The 19,532-nt window shown below is 36.6% G+C and overlaps 1 protein-coding gene across 3 annotated transcripts in view; it reads left to right on the top strand.

The window, feature by feature from the left end:
• DHX9 (DExH-box helicase 9) overlaps nucleotides 1-19,317 on the top strand; it is a 42,788-nt gene extending 23,471 nt beyond the window's left edge. For all 3 annotated transcript variants that reach the window (XM_055582889.1, XM_055582890.1, XM_055582891.1), the window contains 15 exons: nucleotides 29-111; nucleotides 3,816-3,972; nucleotides 6,026-6,126; nucleotides 7,509-7,722; nucleotides 7,903-7,997; nucleotides 8,274-8,347; nucleotides 9,497-9,649; nucleotides 11,342-11,502; nucleotides 12,294-12,405; nucleotides 12,958-13,119; nucleotides 13,229-13,356; nucleotides 14,771-15,000; nucleotides 15,156-15,271; nucleotides 16,197-16,397; nucleotides 18,356-19,317. In XM_055582889.1, coding sequence (XP_055438864.1) covers nucleotides 29-111; nucleotides 3,816-3,972; nucleotides 6,026-6,126; nucleotides 7,509-7,722; nucleotides 7,903-7,997; nucleotides 8,274-8,347; nucleotides 9,497-9,649; nucleotides 11,342-11,502; nucleotides 12,294-12,405; nucleotides 12,958-13,119; nucleotides 13,229-13,356; nucleotides 14,771-15,000; nucleotides 15,156-15,271; nucleotides 16,197-16,397; nucleotides 18,356-18,767 — 2,399 coding nt within the window. In that variant the 3' untranslated portion in view covers nucleotides 18,768-19,317. The remainder of the gene's footprint in view (nucleotides 1-28; nucleotides 112-3,815; nucleotides 3,973-6,025; nucleotides 6,127-7,508; nucleotides 7,723-7,902; nucleotides 7,998-8,273; nucleotides 8,348-9,496; nucleotides 9,650-11,341; nucleotides 11,503-12,293; nucleotides 12,406-12,957; nucleotides 13,120-13,228; nucleotides 13,357-14,770; nucleotides 15,001-15,155; nucleotides 15,272-16,196; nucleotides 16,398-18,355) is intronic.
• The last annotated feature ends 215 nt before the right edge of the window (nucleotides 19,318-19,532 follow it).

The raw sequence follows: 19,532 nt of genomic DNA on the forward strand, positions 1-19,532 counted from the left end.
CAGTGTTTGCTCTGATTTTCTTTTCAAGGTGTGCTCCTAAGAAAACTAGAAGCAGGCATTCGAGGAATCAGTCATGTAATTGTAGATGAAATACATGAAAGAGACATAAATGTAAGTAACTAGAGAGTTATAGTAAGGTACTGATACTAATACTCTGAATAAAGAGAGATCAAAGTAGAATATCTTTATTTCCATTTTCCCATAGCTTACAACTTCTGACAAAATTATGTACTTTAGTCACTAAGATATTGGCCATTCTGTTGTAGCAAAGTCGTTAAACCCTATTTTTGTTAAAGCAGAGTTCTAAAAGTAAAGACCTCTTATTGTAAAGTAAGTATAATTTCAGTGATTATTAAGCTATAGCATAATTCAGCAACTGAATGATTTATCACTGAATATCTGATGGAATTTTAATGATCAGTTTTTCTTTGAGTTGAAAATTTGTGATAAATTTTACTTTTTTTTTCTTTTGGCCATGTGGCTGGCGGCAGTTTTCTGACCAGCATTGAACGCACCCCCATAGCAGTGACAGTGCTGAGTCCTAACTGTCGCCCCACTAGGGAATTTTAAAATTTAATACAGTTAACAGTGTTTTTTGGATATTTGTAGTTTTAGTCTTTTTTGATGTTAATGGTAATAATACCAGAATTAAGAAAAACTAGATTTTTCACACCTGATCCTTTTGGTTCTTTGCAAAACTTATATAAAATTAACTTTTTATACAGTGTATAATTCAAAGATTGATCCCATAAAGCAGTGACTCTTTTCTGTGGCACTGTTTTACATATCCAAACAAAGATGTTAGTGGATGGACAATAAGTCATTCAAACTATTGCCAAACTGCTGTTACTTAAACATTCGTTGGTGCTCCTCCTTCTTAGCAAATCCTTCCATTGCCGTTGTTGTTAATCATATTTAGTTTTAACAAAATTGATCTTTACTGTTGTGCTACAACAAAGTTTGCCTGGATGACCTTTTTAAATCACAAATCTAGCTGTTTGGTTGGATAACATATTTGCTGCTTTTGTCATTCAAAATCCTTTGAAAATGCAGGGTTCCTCCCCCTCTAATCAATCAAAATGTTTCAGTATTATCTTTACTAATAGGTAGCACACAAATGTTCTTCCAGTTTAAATTATTCCAGAGAAACATTATGGATTATTGTTACTAATTTCCCCCAAAATAAGTGGTTTTGGTTAGCTTTTCTTGAAAGCTTGTCAGGTCTATATTAATGTATTGTTCATTCAGTAAAAATGGAAAAACAACTTGGCAGAAACTTTGTTCTCTTTCAGATGAACCTAATCTAAACTTGTCACTTTAAGAGGGAAAACCCCAAAGAACTTATAAGACCAATTATTAGAAATATTTAGCAATGTGGCTGGATAAAAAGTTAATATACAAAAGTGAGTTGCATTGTATATGTTACCAACAGCTAGAAGACAACTAAAAAGATACCACTGTACTAATCAGAATGTCAAACACCTAAGACTGACTCCAACAAAAAGACATGCAGAACCTCTATAGGAAAAATAAAACTTCATAACAAAATACTAGAAAAGAGGAGGTTGTATTCATGGCTAGAAGGACTTACGTCAGTTCATCGGACGTTGATCCACATTTGAATGTCTAATCACATTTCCAGTAGGTTTTTTTTTTTTTAATGGAATGATTGTAAATAGGGAGGATTTAATGACCAAAAATAACCAGGACTCCTATAGAAGGGCAGAATGAAGGCTCTTGCTTTACAGATCTGGGACTTAATTTGAAGCTCTAGTAATTGAGATAGTGTGGCACGTGAGGTGACAGTTTGACTGATGGAGTAACAGAGTGTAGAAACAGATAGTGTGGTGTGCAGCTTTGGTGTAGTAGAATGAGTGATAGATGTCAGGTTAGATCAGTGGGAAAGGGAATGGACTATTCCAAGAAATGGAGCTGGAAACAAATGGTCATCTATAAGGAGATACTTGAATAGTTTTCAATCCTTACCTCATAACCAAATACAAAGATCAACTGCAGGTAGAAAAGGATCTAAGTGCCAAAGCAATTTTAAAACTCTAAACTAGAATATGTAAGTAGACATCTAAACAGCAGTACCCAGTAAAAATATAATGTGGCCCACACATGTGATTTTTAATTTTCTAGCCTCATATTTTAAAAGATGAAGAGAAATACAAAATTAACTTAGTATATCTAAAATTTTCATCATGTGGTCAATATAAAAACTGTCAAGGCTTTTTGCATTTTCTTTTTCATGTTAGATCCTCAAAAATCTGTGTATTTTGCTCTTAGAGGACATTTTAGTTTAGATCAGGCATATTTCATGTCCTCAGTAGGCACAACTCTATGGGGCAACAGTAGTCCCAGTCCTTCTAGAAGAATTTCTTAAAATGTGAGATGCATTAGCCATGAAAGAAGACTGACGTGTTCATCTAAATTAATATTAGTTTTTCATTCAAAAGATACTTTAAGGAAAACCACAAGCTTGAAGATTGCAATATAGCCAACAAAGGATTAGCAATATATAAACACCTCCTGCAAATTAGTAAGAAAAGTACAGATGGCTCAGTATAGAAATTTGAAAGAGGAGTTATATTTGGCTAGTAGACATGATGTGGGTGGGGTGTTGCATCTCATTGGTGAATAGGAAAGTACAGACTAAGACCATAAGACTTCTCCTTCATATCCACTTGATTAATAAAATACAAGTGATGATACCAAGTATTGAAGAATATAAATGTCATCAGGATCTCTTATCCATTGCTCCTGGTGGTTTATGAACCGGTGAAATACCTTAGGAAAATATTTGAGCATTATCTCCCAAAGTTCAACATTTCACACCCTCTGAGTACAGTTCCACACCTACACTTACTCATGGAAACTTGGATATGTACCACAGGAGGTGCGCACAAGAATGTTCAGAGGGCGAAAGTTTGGAAGATTAGATCCTGAAAACAACATAGATACCTGCAGAGGGCATCCCCAGAAACCTTCTGGTGAATTAACGGGTATATACACACATTGTGATATTTAAGTAGTTTTGTCAGACTGATAACACACGTTGGTGAATCTTAGCAGTGCTCTAGTGTGTGAAAAAGGAAATCCCAAAAGATGACATAGAATATCGTACCTTCTCATAAAGTTAAGAATAGGGAAATTTAAAAATTCGATGTATTCATGCATATATATGTCTGTGTATATGTATTTAGATACACATATAGATAAGAGGAAAGTTTATGAAAAGTAATAATAAAAGATTCAGAATGATGGATCTCTCTCTAGCTTGGGGAGGCAGAATGATGGACTTGAAGACCATAGCCAGAGAAAAGTTTGTCAGAGATCCACCTTTAATGTTGTTTGGTAGGTTGATGGAAACTCTACATTATTAAATAAGTGCCTTGATTATTATTTGTTTAAATGGACTAAGTACAACCTTTACAACATTTTTCAGATTAGGTTTACAGGTGATTGGAAAACTGATTATAGGCTCATCGTGACTTTCTCCCTTTCTTTAAGTAAAGTTTGTGCAACTGAAAATGTAAATTTCATTGAAAATTTCCTCTCATTAAATTTTTTTCTTCTCCCTTCCCCTACCCTGATAGCACTCATTTCGAATCCCCACAACAAATAGGCTACAACTGTTGTTAAAAAGTACTGTTACTGCATCCCACTGTAACCCCTCATCTTACAAGCCACCTAAAAAACCAAATTTCCCCGATGTCTTGTGCTTATATAACTCAGAAGTCTTTTTAGGTGTGTCTCATGAGCAAGGACTTCTTAATTCATTTGTTTTTCCATTTGTGTTTATGTTTTAATAGACTGACTTCCTTTTGGTCGTGCTGCGTGATGTGGTTCAGGCTTATCCTGAAGTGCGCATTGTTCTCATGTCTGCTACTATTGATACTAGCATGTTCTGTGAATATTTCTTCAATTGCCCAATCATTGAAGTTTATGGGAGGACTTTCCCGGTTCAAGGTAAAATATTGTGGGAATAGGGTGGGAGGGTGAGCATTTTTTGTGCAGTAGTGTGTAGTTTTCCTTAATCCTAGAGATAAGAGTAATCTCAAGGATATTTAAAATAAAGTCTAAAATAGGGTATCAAATACGTCATAACATTCTTGGGGTTTAGTCAAGCAGTAGTGAATGATCTCAACTTGAGTTTATGTATCCAGTAGATTGCCTATCCTTAATAGCTAAACTTTTAAGATTCTGTACAGTCAAGTGTAAATTACTATGGCCTATATATATTCATGGAAAATGCTGTTAAAAGTTCAAGCTTCCAGGGCCAAATTAACTAGAGAATCAATCTTGTGTAGAGCAGAGCAGGCAGATTTTGGAACAAGGTTAAGGTGAATGTTTGTCAAATTCATGCATTTCTGATTGTTAAGAACTTCTTTATTTGGAAGATTTTTATCATCACCATATTCTATGATGGTCATCTAATAGCTTGGTTTTAAAAATGAATTACTTGGTACAGTCTAATTTGAAGACATGAAAATAAGCTAAAAAGTTTTCAGTGTACATATGGAATGATGAATAGCTGTGTCAAGATGCTAACTTTTGAAATTCAAAAGGTAAGAGTAGCTCTGAAATAAAAGTCAGTGCACTCATATCTCATGAGGGTACAGTTAGTAAATCCCAAATGGCTTTGCATGCATACTGGGATTCAGAAAATAAGTAAGTGGATGGCAGGTGGTGAGAACCAGGTTAACTGCTGTAGTGAGAGGCTATATAGGTGAGTATGAGGGAAGACTTGAATAAACTGTGGTATTGGATTACAGTTGTAGACATCTGTAAGAACTCATGTTCTAATAGAAGTAAATAAATGCAGACAAGTCTGGATCCATGAATTTGTATATGTATATTTCCTAGCTTTGTCTGCTGAATACGCCTAGAAGTAATGACATTCTAGTATGATACCCAGATCTTGTTTCCAATACCATTCTCCAATTAAAGGAACCAGATGTCCTTAAAGAAAACTGATTCTGAGGCAGGGAATACACAAGATGAGCCTAAAACATCTTATAGTACCAGAAAGTAAGGAAGTGCTTAAAAACAGTGAAGGAGTCAGAGGGACATAGGAGTCAGCTGTAAGCTCTCAGTGGCCAAAAATGGAATAGTTGGAACAGAAAAATAAAAAACAGTATTGCATTATAACCTGAAGTATAAAAATAGGTATCCATGGGGTCTCAAAGATTCAGGCACGACTGAGCAACTAAACTGAACTGATTAATTTATGCAGTGGTTGAATAAATACCTGGGTAATAAAGACACAGCTCTCATATGAAGAATTACAGAAAGAATTATGTAGATACTCTTACTCAAAAAAGTGACTCTTTAATTCTTTGTATCTTCAGTGTACTCTGCTTAATGACTTGCTTCCAAAGAGTAACGTAGGGAAATGGGGAAACAAGTAACTTGGCAAACAGTGCCTCACCATGATCAAGTTAATATCACCAGTAAGGAGTCATGTTGATATGTACCTTTGATAGAATGTGATGAGAATGGTACTCTGGGGCTCTTTCGTGTAGTGGCTAAGTGTTTATAGAGTATGAGACATTTCCAAAACACTTCTGGAACACTTCAAAGAACCTCAGGAGCATAATTGATCAGTAGGTGTTCCAGCTGTTTGCACTAAGGTCCTTCTTTAGAGTAGTAACTGAAAGGAACCCATTTTATAAGGATGGACTATGGTTTATTATTAATTTCTGTCCACATGTAACACACCATGGGAGTATACAATATATAGCACAGTATGCAGTCCATGAATGTTGGTGGATACCCTGACTGGCTTTGTGGGAACATGTATGTATAAGAGATACCTCACCCCCTTCTTCAAGGTTTAAGAAATGGGAACACTGAGTTTGGTTGGGAAAACAGGGTTATTGCCCCTGAAATGCCTTGGTAGTTGTGAAAAATCAGATTGGAGGGCATGAAAATAATTTTGAATTGTGAATTAGAGGATGAGTTTTAAAGACTGCTCATTCTGAAAGTTGCTGTTATTTACCCGATTATATTGTCCTGGCAGAATACTTTTTGGAAGATTGTATTCAGATGACCCACTTTGTTCCTCCACCAAAGGACAAGAAGAAGAAGGATAAGGATGATGATGGTGGTGAGGATGATGATGTAAGTGAATTTAATGGAGAATTTTCATTATGGGCAAAATTTTTATTACAGAGAATGATTGCAGTAAAAAGATACAACAAGTTAACATTACAAAAAACCCTCTATAAATTAACTATAATATCTATCTTTGAATTTGCTGATGTATTTGAATTCACTGATGTATTTTACTCCAAAAAATTCCACATTCAGTGAAAAGTTTTTCATACGAGTTTTATCCCTGGCATAAAGGATTTTTAAAAAAGGAAAGAGGAGGATATTTAGTAACTATTTTGTATGACTTTGCTGCTCTATTTTCCATGAGCCATAGCACCTGGAAAACTGGTAGGTACAATCTTGTACCCCATCCCAGATGTACTGAGTCAAAATCCACATTTTAAGAAGATCTCCACGAGACCCATATGTACAGTAAAGTTTTAAGAAGCAGCAGTTGTAGTCCTTGGTTACACAGACTATATGGTGATGACATTAGCACATGGAGAGAGTATTCAAGTGGGGGATCATGAGGGATTTCCTAAGAAGAAACAGGGAAGAAAAGTTGACACTTAATTCATAGTGCTTAAGAGTTGGGCCAGTGATATTTTAAAACGCGTCTTAAGTCTGGAAATGTGAGCAGAATGAAGACTACACAGCAGCCAACAATGTAGAATATAATAAACATAACCTCAGACTTTTTTTTTTTTTTTGAGGATTGGTGGTTTTAATCAGACAATTTGAAGATATAGATGAATTATATTGTGAATTATGTTCTCAAATCTTCTGATGAATTAGAAAATTTATGGGGGGGGGTGGGAATCATAACAAGTTTGTTGCTCGTTACTGAAGGTTTGGGTTATCTTTGTTTCTCAGGCACACTTTTTGGAAAATACCAACCATAGTATTTCAGATGAAGGTGATCCAATATCCTGTCTGTAGGTCTCATTTTAGGATTAAAGGACTTAATATTTAGGGTGAGATGAGTCTGGAAATTACACAGAGAAGCACTGTGTATATATAAAGTAATTATACAGTAATTGATACAAAGAGAGGATCATAGAAGCAGTTCGTTAATCGGTAAGGAAAATATTTTTGAAAAACCAAGTTTATAGTCAAAAGAGAGAAACTTGGTAGAACGAGCCATTAGTAGTTTCAGTCGAATGAAGAGTTTGTGCTTTGAATTTTAGTCATGTCCTACGGGGCATGTTGGTCAGTGGAAAAATTCAATAAGCCAGTATGCAGTAGTTTTACATTTTTAAAAATTAAATTTCTTCTATATGCTAAATACAACTAAACAGCTAAAGATAATAAGGATATTTAGGTGTCATTTGAACATTGAGAACACATCTACTTAGTTGTGAGCTGTGGTAATTGAGACAGTCCAAAATATGTTTCCCTATTTTTTGCAGGCAAATTGCAACCTGATCTGTGGTGATGAATATGGTGCAGAAACAAGGATAAGCATGGCTCAACTGAATGAAAAGGAAACTCCTTTTGAACTCATTGAAGCTCTACTTCTGTACATTGAGACCCTTAATGTTCCTGGAGCGGTGTTGGTCTTTCTGCCTGGCTGGAATTTGATTTATACTATGCAGAAGCATTTGGAAATGAATCCACATTTTGGTATGAGTCTTTCTTGAATTTTCAACTACTTGAGAGTGGGAAATGAATGATTTTGCTTGTTCCGTAGCCAGTATGTGAAAACAAAGTTTAATGCATCGATTTTTGTTTAAAAAGTACATAATGTAGGCAGTTTTAAACTAGGCTCCTTTTTAAGACCTGAACTTTTCCATATTGTTACAGGAAGCCACCGCTATCAGATTCTACCTCTGCATTCTCAGATTCCGCGAGAGGAACAGCGTAAAGTATTTGATCCAGTACCAAGTGGAGTAACCAAGGTAACAGGGGTGCAAGTGCCTTAGATATTAGAGACAGACCTTCAAAGAGCTATCCAAAAAAGTTACTTGTAAATGATCTAAATTGAGGAAGAAAAACATAGGTCTTTTCTTCATGAATTTAGTGGTTTTTCCAGTTATCCAGTCACTGAGTGATTTTTTTTTTTTTTTTAACTTTTGTAATTCTATTGTCACTTACTACATAGGCAGATCATTCTTTTTGAGTACATAATAAAATATTTTCCTAAGTGTAATTTTTTAAATATCATTTCTTCACAGATTATTTTGTCCACAAATATTGCTGAGACAAGCATTACCATAAATGATGTTGTTTATGTCATTGACTCCTGCAAGTAAGTTCACAAGGAACCCATTGCCTGGGATATAAGAAATCTTTAGAAAGTTCTATGTAGTGTCTAAAGTCAGTTAACAGAATCAGAACACTTTAAAAGTCTATTCTCTTACCATCAGAATTACTGTGCTGTATCTCTGTGTACTGAGTTACAGGCTACTGAGTGATTCTTGGTGTTGATCATCATATCAGTTATGGTAGAAAGTGACAGAGCTTAATGTTAGCTTCTGGCTGCTTCTCACTCTTTATCTGCTGGTGTTTTTCTCATATGCCATTGGGTGTTTCCATCGACCACTGCAGTGCAATAGTGAGCTGTTTGGTGTGTAAAGATACCCAATATTTAGGTTGTGACAAATGTCCTACTTGTAGGACGCTCACTTAGAATTAAGACTTTGTATTTATATGAGATGGCCTAGGACACAGCCAGGGCGGCACTGTGTTACAGGTAAGGTAATACACAGAGAGGACAGAAACGCCAGAGCTTGGTTCTGTCTAGCCAGCTTGTGCTGCTTGTCTTTTCTGTATAGTCCCTAAGCCTGTCCTGGAAGTTGAAAAAGATTTGCCAGTGCCCATGTCAGGCCAACCTCAGTCATTTAGTGACAGCTGCCTGTGGGTGACAGTGACAAATTCCGAGTTTGCTACAGGGCTCCAAAAGTACCTTGCTAACAATGCTTGGTGAGGTAATTAGAAGTACTGCATATTCCAGTTTAGCACATAGTCTTTAGATCATAGGTTGCCTAACAGCTATAAACTTTGGAATAGAATTGCCTTGAATAATTATCACTTAGTTACCTATATGTGCCATATCCTGTTTAAATGCTATATGTTCATTAATTCACAAAATGTTTATAAATAAACACACTCTGAGGTAGGTGCTAGTATTATACACATTTTCAGATGAGGAAAAGGAGTCACAGAAAGATTAGTAACTTGGCCAAGATCATCCAGCTGCAAGTGGCACGTATGTGTTATATCACCTCATGGTAGGTTGGCAGCTTAGAGAGTGCAGAGTCAGCTTCTTGGTGCTGCTTACAGACAGACATTGCAGGTAGGCCTAACTATCTGGAAGCACCTGCCACTTAGTGGAAATATAATAGCCATGTATTGATAGTCGTGTGAGTTTTAGAATTAACCACCCATTCCTATTTAGGCAAAAAGTGAAGCTGTTCACTGCTCACAACAATATGACCAATTATGCTACAGTATGGGCATCTAAAACAAACCTTGAGCAGCGGAAAGGACGAGCTGGCCGTGTGCGCCCTGGATTCTGCTTTCACCTCTGCAGCCGAGCTCGTTTTGAGAGGTAAGACCAATTCTTGAGTGAAGAAGGAAGATTTTCTTTCAGCCTTTTTACACACACAGCCCCTCCCCACACCTCTGCCCTGACATAACTTAATGAACTCAGTACATAGTGCTTTCAGTTAAGTTCATTGCAGGAAACTTAGCTTAGATGTAAAATTATGGTGAGAATGAGATGAAATTAGAAATTTATCAACAATGGCATATTTGATACTGGTATACTGTTTATTGATAATCTTTTAAAAGCATGGCGTGTTTTCCCCACCAAAAAAAAAAAAGGATATATGTGCAGTATTCTGGCACCACATAGGGAGTACTGATATTTATGAAATGATTAGCTTTCTGAAAAAATATGTTAAAATAATAACACTTTTGTGTTTATAGACCCCACAACCACCCAGCACATCACCTCTGTCATATGATCTGCCTCGTGTGTGAGAGACAGAGGGTGTTGTTCACCTAAGGAAACCAGAGCCTAAGGAGCTTAGCAGACTTCTCCAGTGCTGAAATCCAAGTCTGTCAATGCCTTGTCCATTTTGCATTTATACCACAAAGCCTTTTGGGGAATGTTAGTGGATGAGACCAGTTGCTTTAATACACTTCTCTGGGGCATAAGCGCACCATCTTCTCAGTTTCTTGGCTCTCCAAATCAAGTTGTATTCCCTGTGTGCCTCCCCGGAACCCCCCCTCCCCAATTTTTTTAAATAAAAGAAGTATTGTCCTTGAATTACAGACTTAAGATACCTATTTAGTTGTATGTTTTCTGGAAATCAGTGTGGTGTACGTTAGCATTAACAAGTTGATAATAAAGGTAAGTTAGGGGTGTGTGTATTTACCACAATGAAGAATTGTGGGCCAGACTAATTTAGGTCTAGATGTATATAACACTGAATAAAAATCAGAGCTTTGATTTGTTTTTGTACTGGTAGCATGGCTCCCTAGTAATTGTAAATGTAGGTTTATTTGAGCATCAGAAATTAATGCAGGCAACTGGCTGCAACATGATACTTAGTTCTTTTTAAAGATTGAATTCTCCCTTAACTGAAGGAACATCTTGGAGTAAAATCAGCTCACAGCTAGTAACAGCATGAATAGATTGAGATTTTTGTTCTTTTTTTCTGTAAGATAAAGTATAGGTATGCTATATGCGTTGATGTAAACCTGATTTAAGCTGATCTAAGTCTTGCCAGAAATGTTTGCATTCACCTCCAGATGGTCCCTCTGAATCTTCATTACAAGTAGTTCATGTAGAATAAGCCTGAATTAGAAATGTAGGGACCTGCATTTTAATATTATTTGTACCTATTCACACTCTTTAGGTCTTTATTTCCCCATTCTACAAAATGAGATTAAGTTACTTAACCTTTTTGTGTCTCTTTCCTCAGCAGGGGGAAAAAAGGTAGTATAATGCTAATTCCATAGGATTTGTTTGAGAATTAAGTATGTCAGTAATGGAAAGTATTGAGAACAGTGCTCTGCACACAGTAAACTCAGTAAATACTATTGTTAATTTATTTGTGTAGTTTTTATTAATAAAATTTTAAAAGGGAAGAGAGTCTTTGTAGTAAATATAAGTGTTCTTTGGTAATTGTGGAAGGATGAGGGAAGGGCCTGATTAGCTCTCTGCAAGGTTTTTGCTAATTAAACGTGTGTGTACACAAAAGAAGACGGTTATTTTATGCTTATTTTCTCTTAGACTCGAAACCCACATGACACCAGAGATGTTCCGAACACCATTGCATGAAATTGCTTTGAGCATAAAACTTCTGCGTCTGGGAGGAATTGGCCAGTTTCTGGCCAAGGCAATTGAACCTCCGCCTTTGGATGCTGTGATTGAGGCAGAGCACACACTTAGAGGTACCCACAAATAGAGATCTGCCTAACTCATGTGAATTATACCATCTGTCTTGTCCTGATAAATAACACTTCACAAAGGAATCAAGAAGAGGATACAGTCCACAGGACTGTGATAGTAAAACTTCCAATGTTGCTTAATGTACTTAGTATGATCAGTATATAAAATGAGCAATATAAGGTAAGAAAGGGGGTAATATGAGTCTCATTTGGGGAAAAAAATGGAGAAAAAGTAGATGTTATTTCTTAACCAGTATTTAAGATCAGTCTGAATTATTCATGATGCCCACAGCATTTTATGTACATCTCTTAGAACCTCTTTGTTTTCTAATCACACTTAGAGAAACAGTATATAGTGGAAAAAAATAAGAACATTGGAGTCAATTTGAATTTTTAATCTCATGCTCATCTGCTATGTGAACTTCAGAAATTTATTCTCCAGATTTCATTTCTTTCTAAAAATTATTAACAGATGGTGTCAGACTTGTAGTTACAGCATGTTTTATGCACCTGTTATAGTTATTACTGTACTTACAGACTTCTCATGGACGGTACTCAGCTTTATAGCCTACAGGGCCTAATTCTAGTGCTTTCTTCGTTAATTTTGTTCTGTTTTTGAGTGAAGAGAATTGATATGGGCATAATCCTGGCAGTTGGCTTGACAAATGATGAAAACTTCAATCAGTATCTAAGTTTACAGAAACTTAATCTGTAAAGTTAAGTTTCATCTTCGCCGCCGGGGTTGAAGGGGTGTTCGTTACTGTTTCTGCTCACAAAGAAATCTCTCCCCACAGAGCTTGATGCGTTAGATGCCAATGATGAGTTGACTCCTCTAGGACGAATCCTGGCTAAACTCCCCATTGAGCCTCGTTTTGGCAAAATGATGATAATGGGATGTATTTTCTAGTAAGTGCTTTGTTTTATTGCTTACAACTAAATGGTAAAACAGTTTCAGAATTTTATCCCCCTCCCAGTAAAAACAGGATGGGCCCAAATAGAAGAAAAAGCTTAAATATTCCTCAGTAGCGAAGTGGCATACTTCAGATACTGAGGAAAGTGTGAAATGAGAAGAGACTGTTCTAGTAGATGGATACCTGGGCCTAATTTGTTGAGACGAAGAGCACAGATTTATCAAGAGAAGTGCATTTCCTCTAGGAGGTTAAGCAGCTGTCCAAGAAAGAGAAAGTTTTGAAGATTAAGAGATTTAGTAAAATGAGGGAGAATGGGAAAGGAAAATAGAATACTTGGTCAATTTATGGTAAATAAGCATCCATTAACATCAAAGTTCATTATGTTTTTTTCTTTTTGCATCTGGAGAGCAGCTGTAAAATTCTTTGTTAAACCAATTTAAGTACTAAAAAAGCAATATGATAGCTATACCCTGACCCACAATTGACTGTACTGCGTGAGTTGCTGGAACAAGAATGTGGTTTAGACTGGTTTTCTCATCTCTTTCAGTGTGGGAGACGCTATTTGTACCATCTCTGCCGCCACCTGCTTTCCAGAGCCATTCATCAGTGAAGGGAAGCGACTGGGTTATATCCATCGAAATTTTGCTGGAAACAGATTTTCTGATCATGTGGCCCTTTTATCAGTATTCCAGGCTTGGGATGATGCTAGGTATGGGCTTGAAAGACAAAGATTTGTAAGATTTGAATGAACTGTCTAGTTTGTAATCTGTATCTAGTTCTTTAGGCTTTGAGCATAACTTCTTAACCTGTTTATTTAGAATGGGTGGAGAAGAAGCAGAGATACGTTTTTGTGAGCACAAAAGACTCAATATGGCGACACTAAGAATGACCTGGGAAGCCAAAGTTCAGCTCAAAGAGATTCTGATTAATTCTGGATTTCCAGAAGGTAAGATTCTCATATCTAAAGTACCTTATTAATATTATATATTCACATTGACAGTCCAGTATATTTTAGCTTTAAACATAAGGCTTTTGCTTTTTTTGTATTCCTAGCTATTTCTTAGGTTTTTGAACTCTGGTGATAATCAGCTTTTCACATTAATTGAATTTTTTTTTAAGGATGCAAAAGGTTATAATGTTCAAATTACAATTTTGTACAAAGATGATTAATAGATGTTTTGAGAATTGTACTACTTTGGGAGGTTTTCTTTTTATTGGATTACAGTTGATTTACAGTGTTGTGTTAGGTTCTGCTGTACAGCAAAGTGAATCAGTTATACATCAGTCTTTTTTAGATGGAAGGGTGTGTTTTTATTTCTAATCCATTTACCTTGTGAAAAACATGGGCCTAGCTTTTTGCACTTCTAGAATTAACCTTAGGTAGTGGTTTGTGCTGATCTGTTCATTCTTAGATGTGAAATAAACTCTATTGCATTAAATTTTAATTGGCTTTGAGTAAGTTTTAATGGACAGCTAATCATAGAGGACTTTGATATATGATACTGGAATAGTAATCCAACTGTTCATTTCCTGTGTGAATTTGGACTATTGTACTTCTCCAACTAGATTGAGACAGAGTTAATTTTCTGAAACATTGAGAATTGGAACACATAACCAGAAACAGCTAGTTGAAAGACAGAAGGACTACCTTCTGGGCCATATCTAAATAACTAAACATTTTTCTTCTGTTGTAAACTGACTAAATTTGTACTTTTAAAAATCAAAGGAAAATAGGACATTTTTGTATGTTAGACTCTTTACAAAATTCCTGAGATGCAGATATGACCCCCATATGAGGCAACTGGCACAGAGGTTTAAATTACTTGTCCACACTCATTCAGTTCAGAAGTTTATAAGACTGGTATACAGGCTTTTTGGGACAAAGTTTATCCATACTCTTACCATGATACTTTCCATGTGATGGGCTGGGCATAAATCATTGTTTGGGTGAAAACATCAGTGTTTTTCTAGTGTGTTCCTCTTGGTCATCATTTCGTCTTCTGCAGAAGGAACAGCTTTTTAAGAGCAGCAGGTGGAATACTGGTCATACCAGTCTATCTCTAATCTGAGAGGAGATGGTTAATTGGGGCATTTATTTTTAAGTACTTCAAGCTTACGTTGTGTCTACAAAAGAAAACAGACGTTTTATTTTACTAAAATTGTGAAGACTCAGCAGAATTTCTCCTTGCATTAATCTGAGTGCAAAAATGCTAAGAACAGAGACAGTTAAATGGGCTATTTGAAAAAGAGAATGAGGGAGGAGTTAATTCATATAATTGTCATTTAATTTTGGTAAATTCAGTGTTAGAATTAGCCAGATACTTGATTATTTTTTTTTTTAATCTCCTTCCTCTTAACAGAGTGTTTACTGACACAAGTGTTTACTAACACTGGACCAGACAATAATCTGGATGTTGTTATCTCTCTCCTGGCCTTTGGTGTGTACCCCAATGTGTGTTACCATAAGGAAAAGAGAAAGATTCTCACCACTGAAGGGCGTAACGCACTTATCCACAAGTCATCTGTTAATTGTCCTTTTAGCAGCCAAGACATGAAGTACCCATCTCCCTTCTTTGTATTTGGTGAAAAGGTAAGAAAAGAGAGGTTTAGAAAACTTTTACATTTAAAATCCAGATTACTTTATTAATGTGTAGTGGGGACATGAGTTTTAGTTCATTTATTAGTATATGGTAGTTCATTGACAGTTGGAATGTCAACTTTCTCCTCTTGCCTCTTTACCTTCAGATTCGAACCCGGGCCATCTCTGCTAAAGGCATGACCTTAGTCACCCCCTTGCAGCTGCTTCTCTTTGCCTCCAAGAAAGTTCAGTCTGATGGACAGCTTGTGCTTGTAGACGACTGGTATGGATTTTCAAATGTGAACTCGCCTGAATTTTTAGAATTGAAATGTAGTGGAATTCAGCTGCTAATCTATTTGTGAAATATGGCAAAATTGAAGGGCATAAACAATGTGTTTTATAGCACTATCTTTTCTTGAAGAGTAGTATATCCTAGGCTTATGATTTGTAGTTGACAGTGAAGTCTTAAATTGATTATACTTGCAGAGGCAGATGCATTAAATCAGGGGTGCCTACCCCCTGGGATCCAGTGCATGGTGATCTGAGGTGGAGCTGATGTTGTAGTAATAGAAATTCAGTGCAGAGTAAATGTAATGCACTTGAATCTTCCCAAACCATCCCACCACCACCCCAGTCTGTGGGAAAAGTGTCTTCCACAAAAATCGATTCCTGGTGCCAGAAAGGTTGGGGACTGCTGCATTATTCATTGGAGCCCCATCCACTGCCATGAATACCACACTAAGGAGTTAGAATCTAATTGGAATTCGGATGCCTCTTTTTTATGTACACTTCATATTGCTTAGAGACTAGTGGTGTCTGTGTAGTAACCACTTGGCAGAATTGAACAGAACTTAATGGTTAGTAGGCTCAGTCATATTCATGAAAATTTACAGAACTCTGAGTCTCTTATTTCATTCTTTTATTGGAGGCTGAAGTGATCTGTATTGCTAAGAGTACTTTGCTTGGTAGACTTCGTGGTTCACAACTCCTGCCAGTAGCTAGCAGTGAAATTTAAGAAGTTGGTTTAGCTTATTGTTACCCTTCATACCTGTGTTTGCTAAATCTAGGGCCATTACATTTGTTGAAAGTACTGTTACTTGGGAAAGAAGTTAAATTTATCCCATCACTTGCCATGGGTGAAATTGGGAGATAATAGTCCTTTTCTGTGTGTACCTCCTCTCATTTTTAATCATTTTTGCCTAATTTAGGATCAGACTGCAAATATCTCATGAAGCTGCTGCCTGTATCACTGCTCTTCGAGCAGCCATGGAGGCTCTGGTTGTTGAAGTAACCAAACAGCCTGGTATCATCAGCCAGTTGGATCCTGTTAATGAACGTATGCTGAACACAATCCGCCAGATCTCTCGGCCCTCAGCTGCTGGTATCAACCTTATGATTGGCACTACACGGTGGGTACCACAGTAGCTTGTCTTTGAACTAAGCAGAAGAGACAGTGGTCTTACTCTACATTTAGTTTATGGAGGCCTTGTTATTTAAGTTAAAATTCTATACACATTCTAAATGAAGTTTAGTTCTGGTTAACACATTCAGAGAAAGAGTGTTAATGATATGTTACACCAGTGCGTGCTAGAGATAGAAAGAGATCTTGGAAGTACATATAGAGTCCAGGATAGGTCCCGTGACAGGAAAAAAAGGAAAAATGATGAGGGGTTAAATTGCTGCTGCTTCAAATGAAAAGCATCAGAGTTTAATCTTTAAAATGTTTTATTTGCTTCAGTTTTTTTCACCTTTAAAATTTTCTTTGCCCAGTGATTTTTACTCTCAAAATTTTTGATACCTGCAGAAAAGGCAGAACAGTAGTTACAGTGAACTCTGTTAACTTAGGTTTCAGTGATTGTTGGCCTTGTGTGACACTTGCGTTGATGTATACATTACACACATACTTTCGTTGAATCATTAGTGATTCAGTTGCAGGTGTTACGACATTTTACATCAGTATGCTTCATGTATCTTTTAAGAACATGGCTATAAGTCACATCCCCAAAATGTGTTAAAATAACAATATCTAATATACAGTCATTAAAATTTGTCATTCAAAAATATTTTGCAGTCTCCACATCAAAAATCACTTAACTGCATTTGGTTTTAAAGTGTTAACTTACTATACAGAAATGCTGTGTGCTTTATGGATTCTGGCATTCCATTTTGGTTAGAACTGAGTTAAGTTTTCCTTTGAATTAATCAAACATAGCCCTTAGGGTGTGGCACACTGTGCTAAGTGCTTTTAGCTTATTTTAATACCTTAATCCACCTGTGATGTTGGTAGATCATTATCCCTTTTAATATAAATGAATAAACTAAGCACAGGGAAGTTAAAACCCAGATCATCCAGCTAGTGAATGGTAGAGTTGGATTCTCAGGCCGACAGGATGGCTCCTGAAACGGTGCTCTCATAAATGTGGTCTGCCCACAAGGTCAGTTGTACAGAATAATTGAGAAAGAATCTTCAGAAAGAAAGATGGAAAATACGTGTCCCAGGCATGGTATAAATGCAGTACTCATAGATGTTTAGGAGATATAACTTTTGTCAGGAAGGGGTGGTGATCAAGAAGCCCTCACATACAAGCTGCTCTGTGAAGGACAAAAGGCCAGGAACTATTAAGGATGGGATAGAAATAAAGAGGTTAGGTTGTGTGAATAAAATGGTGGTCTGAATTACAGGGGAATTGAAAAATAACAAGATTAGAAAGATTTGCGATGGAGTCAGTAAGTATTGGTGATGGATTAAAATGGGGAGAGCAGTGTAGTGAGGGAATGAAGACAGATCCCACCATGTTTCTGGCTCTTGGACAGCAGCTGAGTTGGTAATGCTAGTGTCTAAGAAAAGCTGCACAGGAGGAGTGAGCAGATTGGGGTATGTTAAATTGACATTTTGGTGAGACATGTTGATCTTTTGCAGTTTTTCATTACCCTCCTTTCTTTGCCATATGAAGCCGATTTAGATGTAAGTAAATTACCCAAAGGCATTTTGCAAAGACATTTTTCAGAGTTAATACAGGAAAATATTTTGTGGTAAAGGTCAAATGATTTATTGCCAGGTCAAATTATTACTTTCTTAGAATGCCATATATTTGAGATGAGTGAAAGTTGTAAGCACATGCCAAAATTTTAAGATTTTTAAAATGAACCAGTAAGAACTTTAGAAAAACAGATATTTACAGATACGCCTCCTCTTGTGTCTATCTTGGAGTTTAGTAGATTTATTTCATTTCAGCTTAATTGGTGCACTTGGCTGTATTCCCTTTGTGTACTAAATATTCAAATACGACTAAATGTTAATATTTTGTGACTAGTTGAGAAGTATTCAGGATGTTTTACTAAAGTGGTGGTTTTGTGCTTTTCCCAGGTATGGAGATGGTCCCCGTCCTCCCAAGATGGCTCGTTATGACAATGGAAGTGGATATAGAAGGGGAGGTTCTGGTTACAGCGGTGGGGGCTATGGCCTTGGCGGCTATGGCACTGGAGGCTACGGAGGTGGCGGAGGCTATGGTGGTAGAGGCGGCTACAGTGGCGTTGGCTATGGGGGTGGCTCCAACTCCTTTCGGGGAAGCTATGTTGGAGGAGGTGGTGGTGTTGGCGGCGGCGGTGGCGGTTTTAGAGGGCTTTCCCGAGGTGGCTATAGAGGTATGTCAGGAGGGGACTACAGAGGGGAGAGTGGAGGAGGATACCGAGGATCTGGAGGGTTCCAGCGAGGAGGTGGCAGAGGGGGCTATGGGGGTGGTTACTTTGGACAAGGAAGAGGAGGTGGAGGCTATTAAAGTTTAGTTATGTCAGTGTCTATGCGTAGACAGTTTAATAAAAAAGCATGCTACCCATTTTCTCAAGTTATTTGCTGCCAGTAAGTAAACCCATTTTCCACTTGTTGTGTAGTTCATTGTAGCTTAAACTACTAGACATTTAGTTATATTAGTGATTTTGTTTATATTATGTAAAATATAATCTATAATAAAGGTACCACAGTTTGTATTTTTTTTCTTTCAGGAGTTGAGAACTGTCTTTAAAATACTTGATATTTTCTTGACTTTAGTTTAATACAATAGAAAATAAAGTATTACATTGAATACTGGCCATGTATAGTTAATTGTTGATCTTACACATTAGAATAATTTTACAATGCCAGTTAATTACATTCATTAGTTTTAAATGTCGGGAAAAACTACTTCATTTCATAACTATACCAACTGATGTCATTACCTACAGTAGTTAGAATAAATAGCCTTGGAATGCTGTTGTTATTCTTGCATTAAATACTGGCCGGTACCCAATTGACATGAATCTCTGTACCTGAATAAAACTTTTGACCTAGGACTGAGTATTTTTACTTTTTCCCAGGCTTTGTCTTTGAAAAATCTAAGACCAAGGTCAGCATTCTCTTTTTTCATGGTTAGTAGTTTCCAGTATTAAAATTAATTTTAATTAAAATTTAAAAATTAATCCAAAAAACTAAGGTAAGCAAAGCTTCACCAGTGCATAATGTTTAGTGCGTAACATTAACATGTATTTCAAAGGATATTTGTTAAGCT

Source organism: Bubalus kerabau, chromosome 5, assembly GCF_029407905.1.
Source record: "Bubalus kerabau isolate K-KA32 ecotype Philippines breed swamp buffalo chromosome 5, PCC_UOA_SB_1v2, whole genome shotgun sequence".
In the NCBI taxonomy this organism is placed as follows: Eukaryota; Metazoa; Chordata; class Mammalia; order Artiodactyla; family Bovidae; genus Bubalus; species Bubalus kerabau.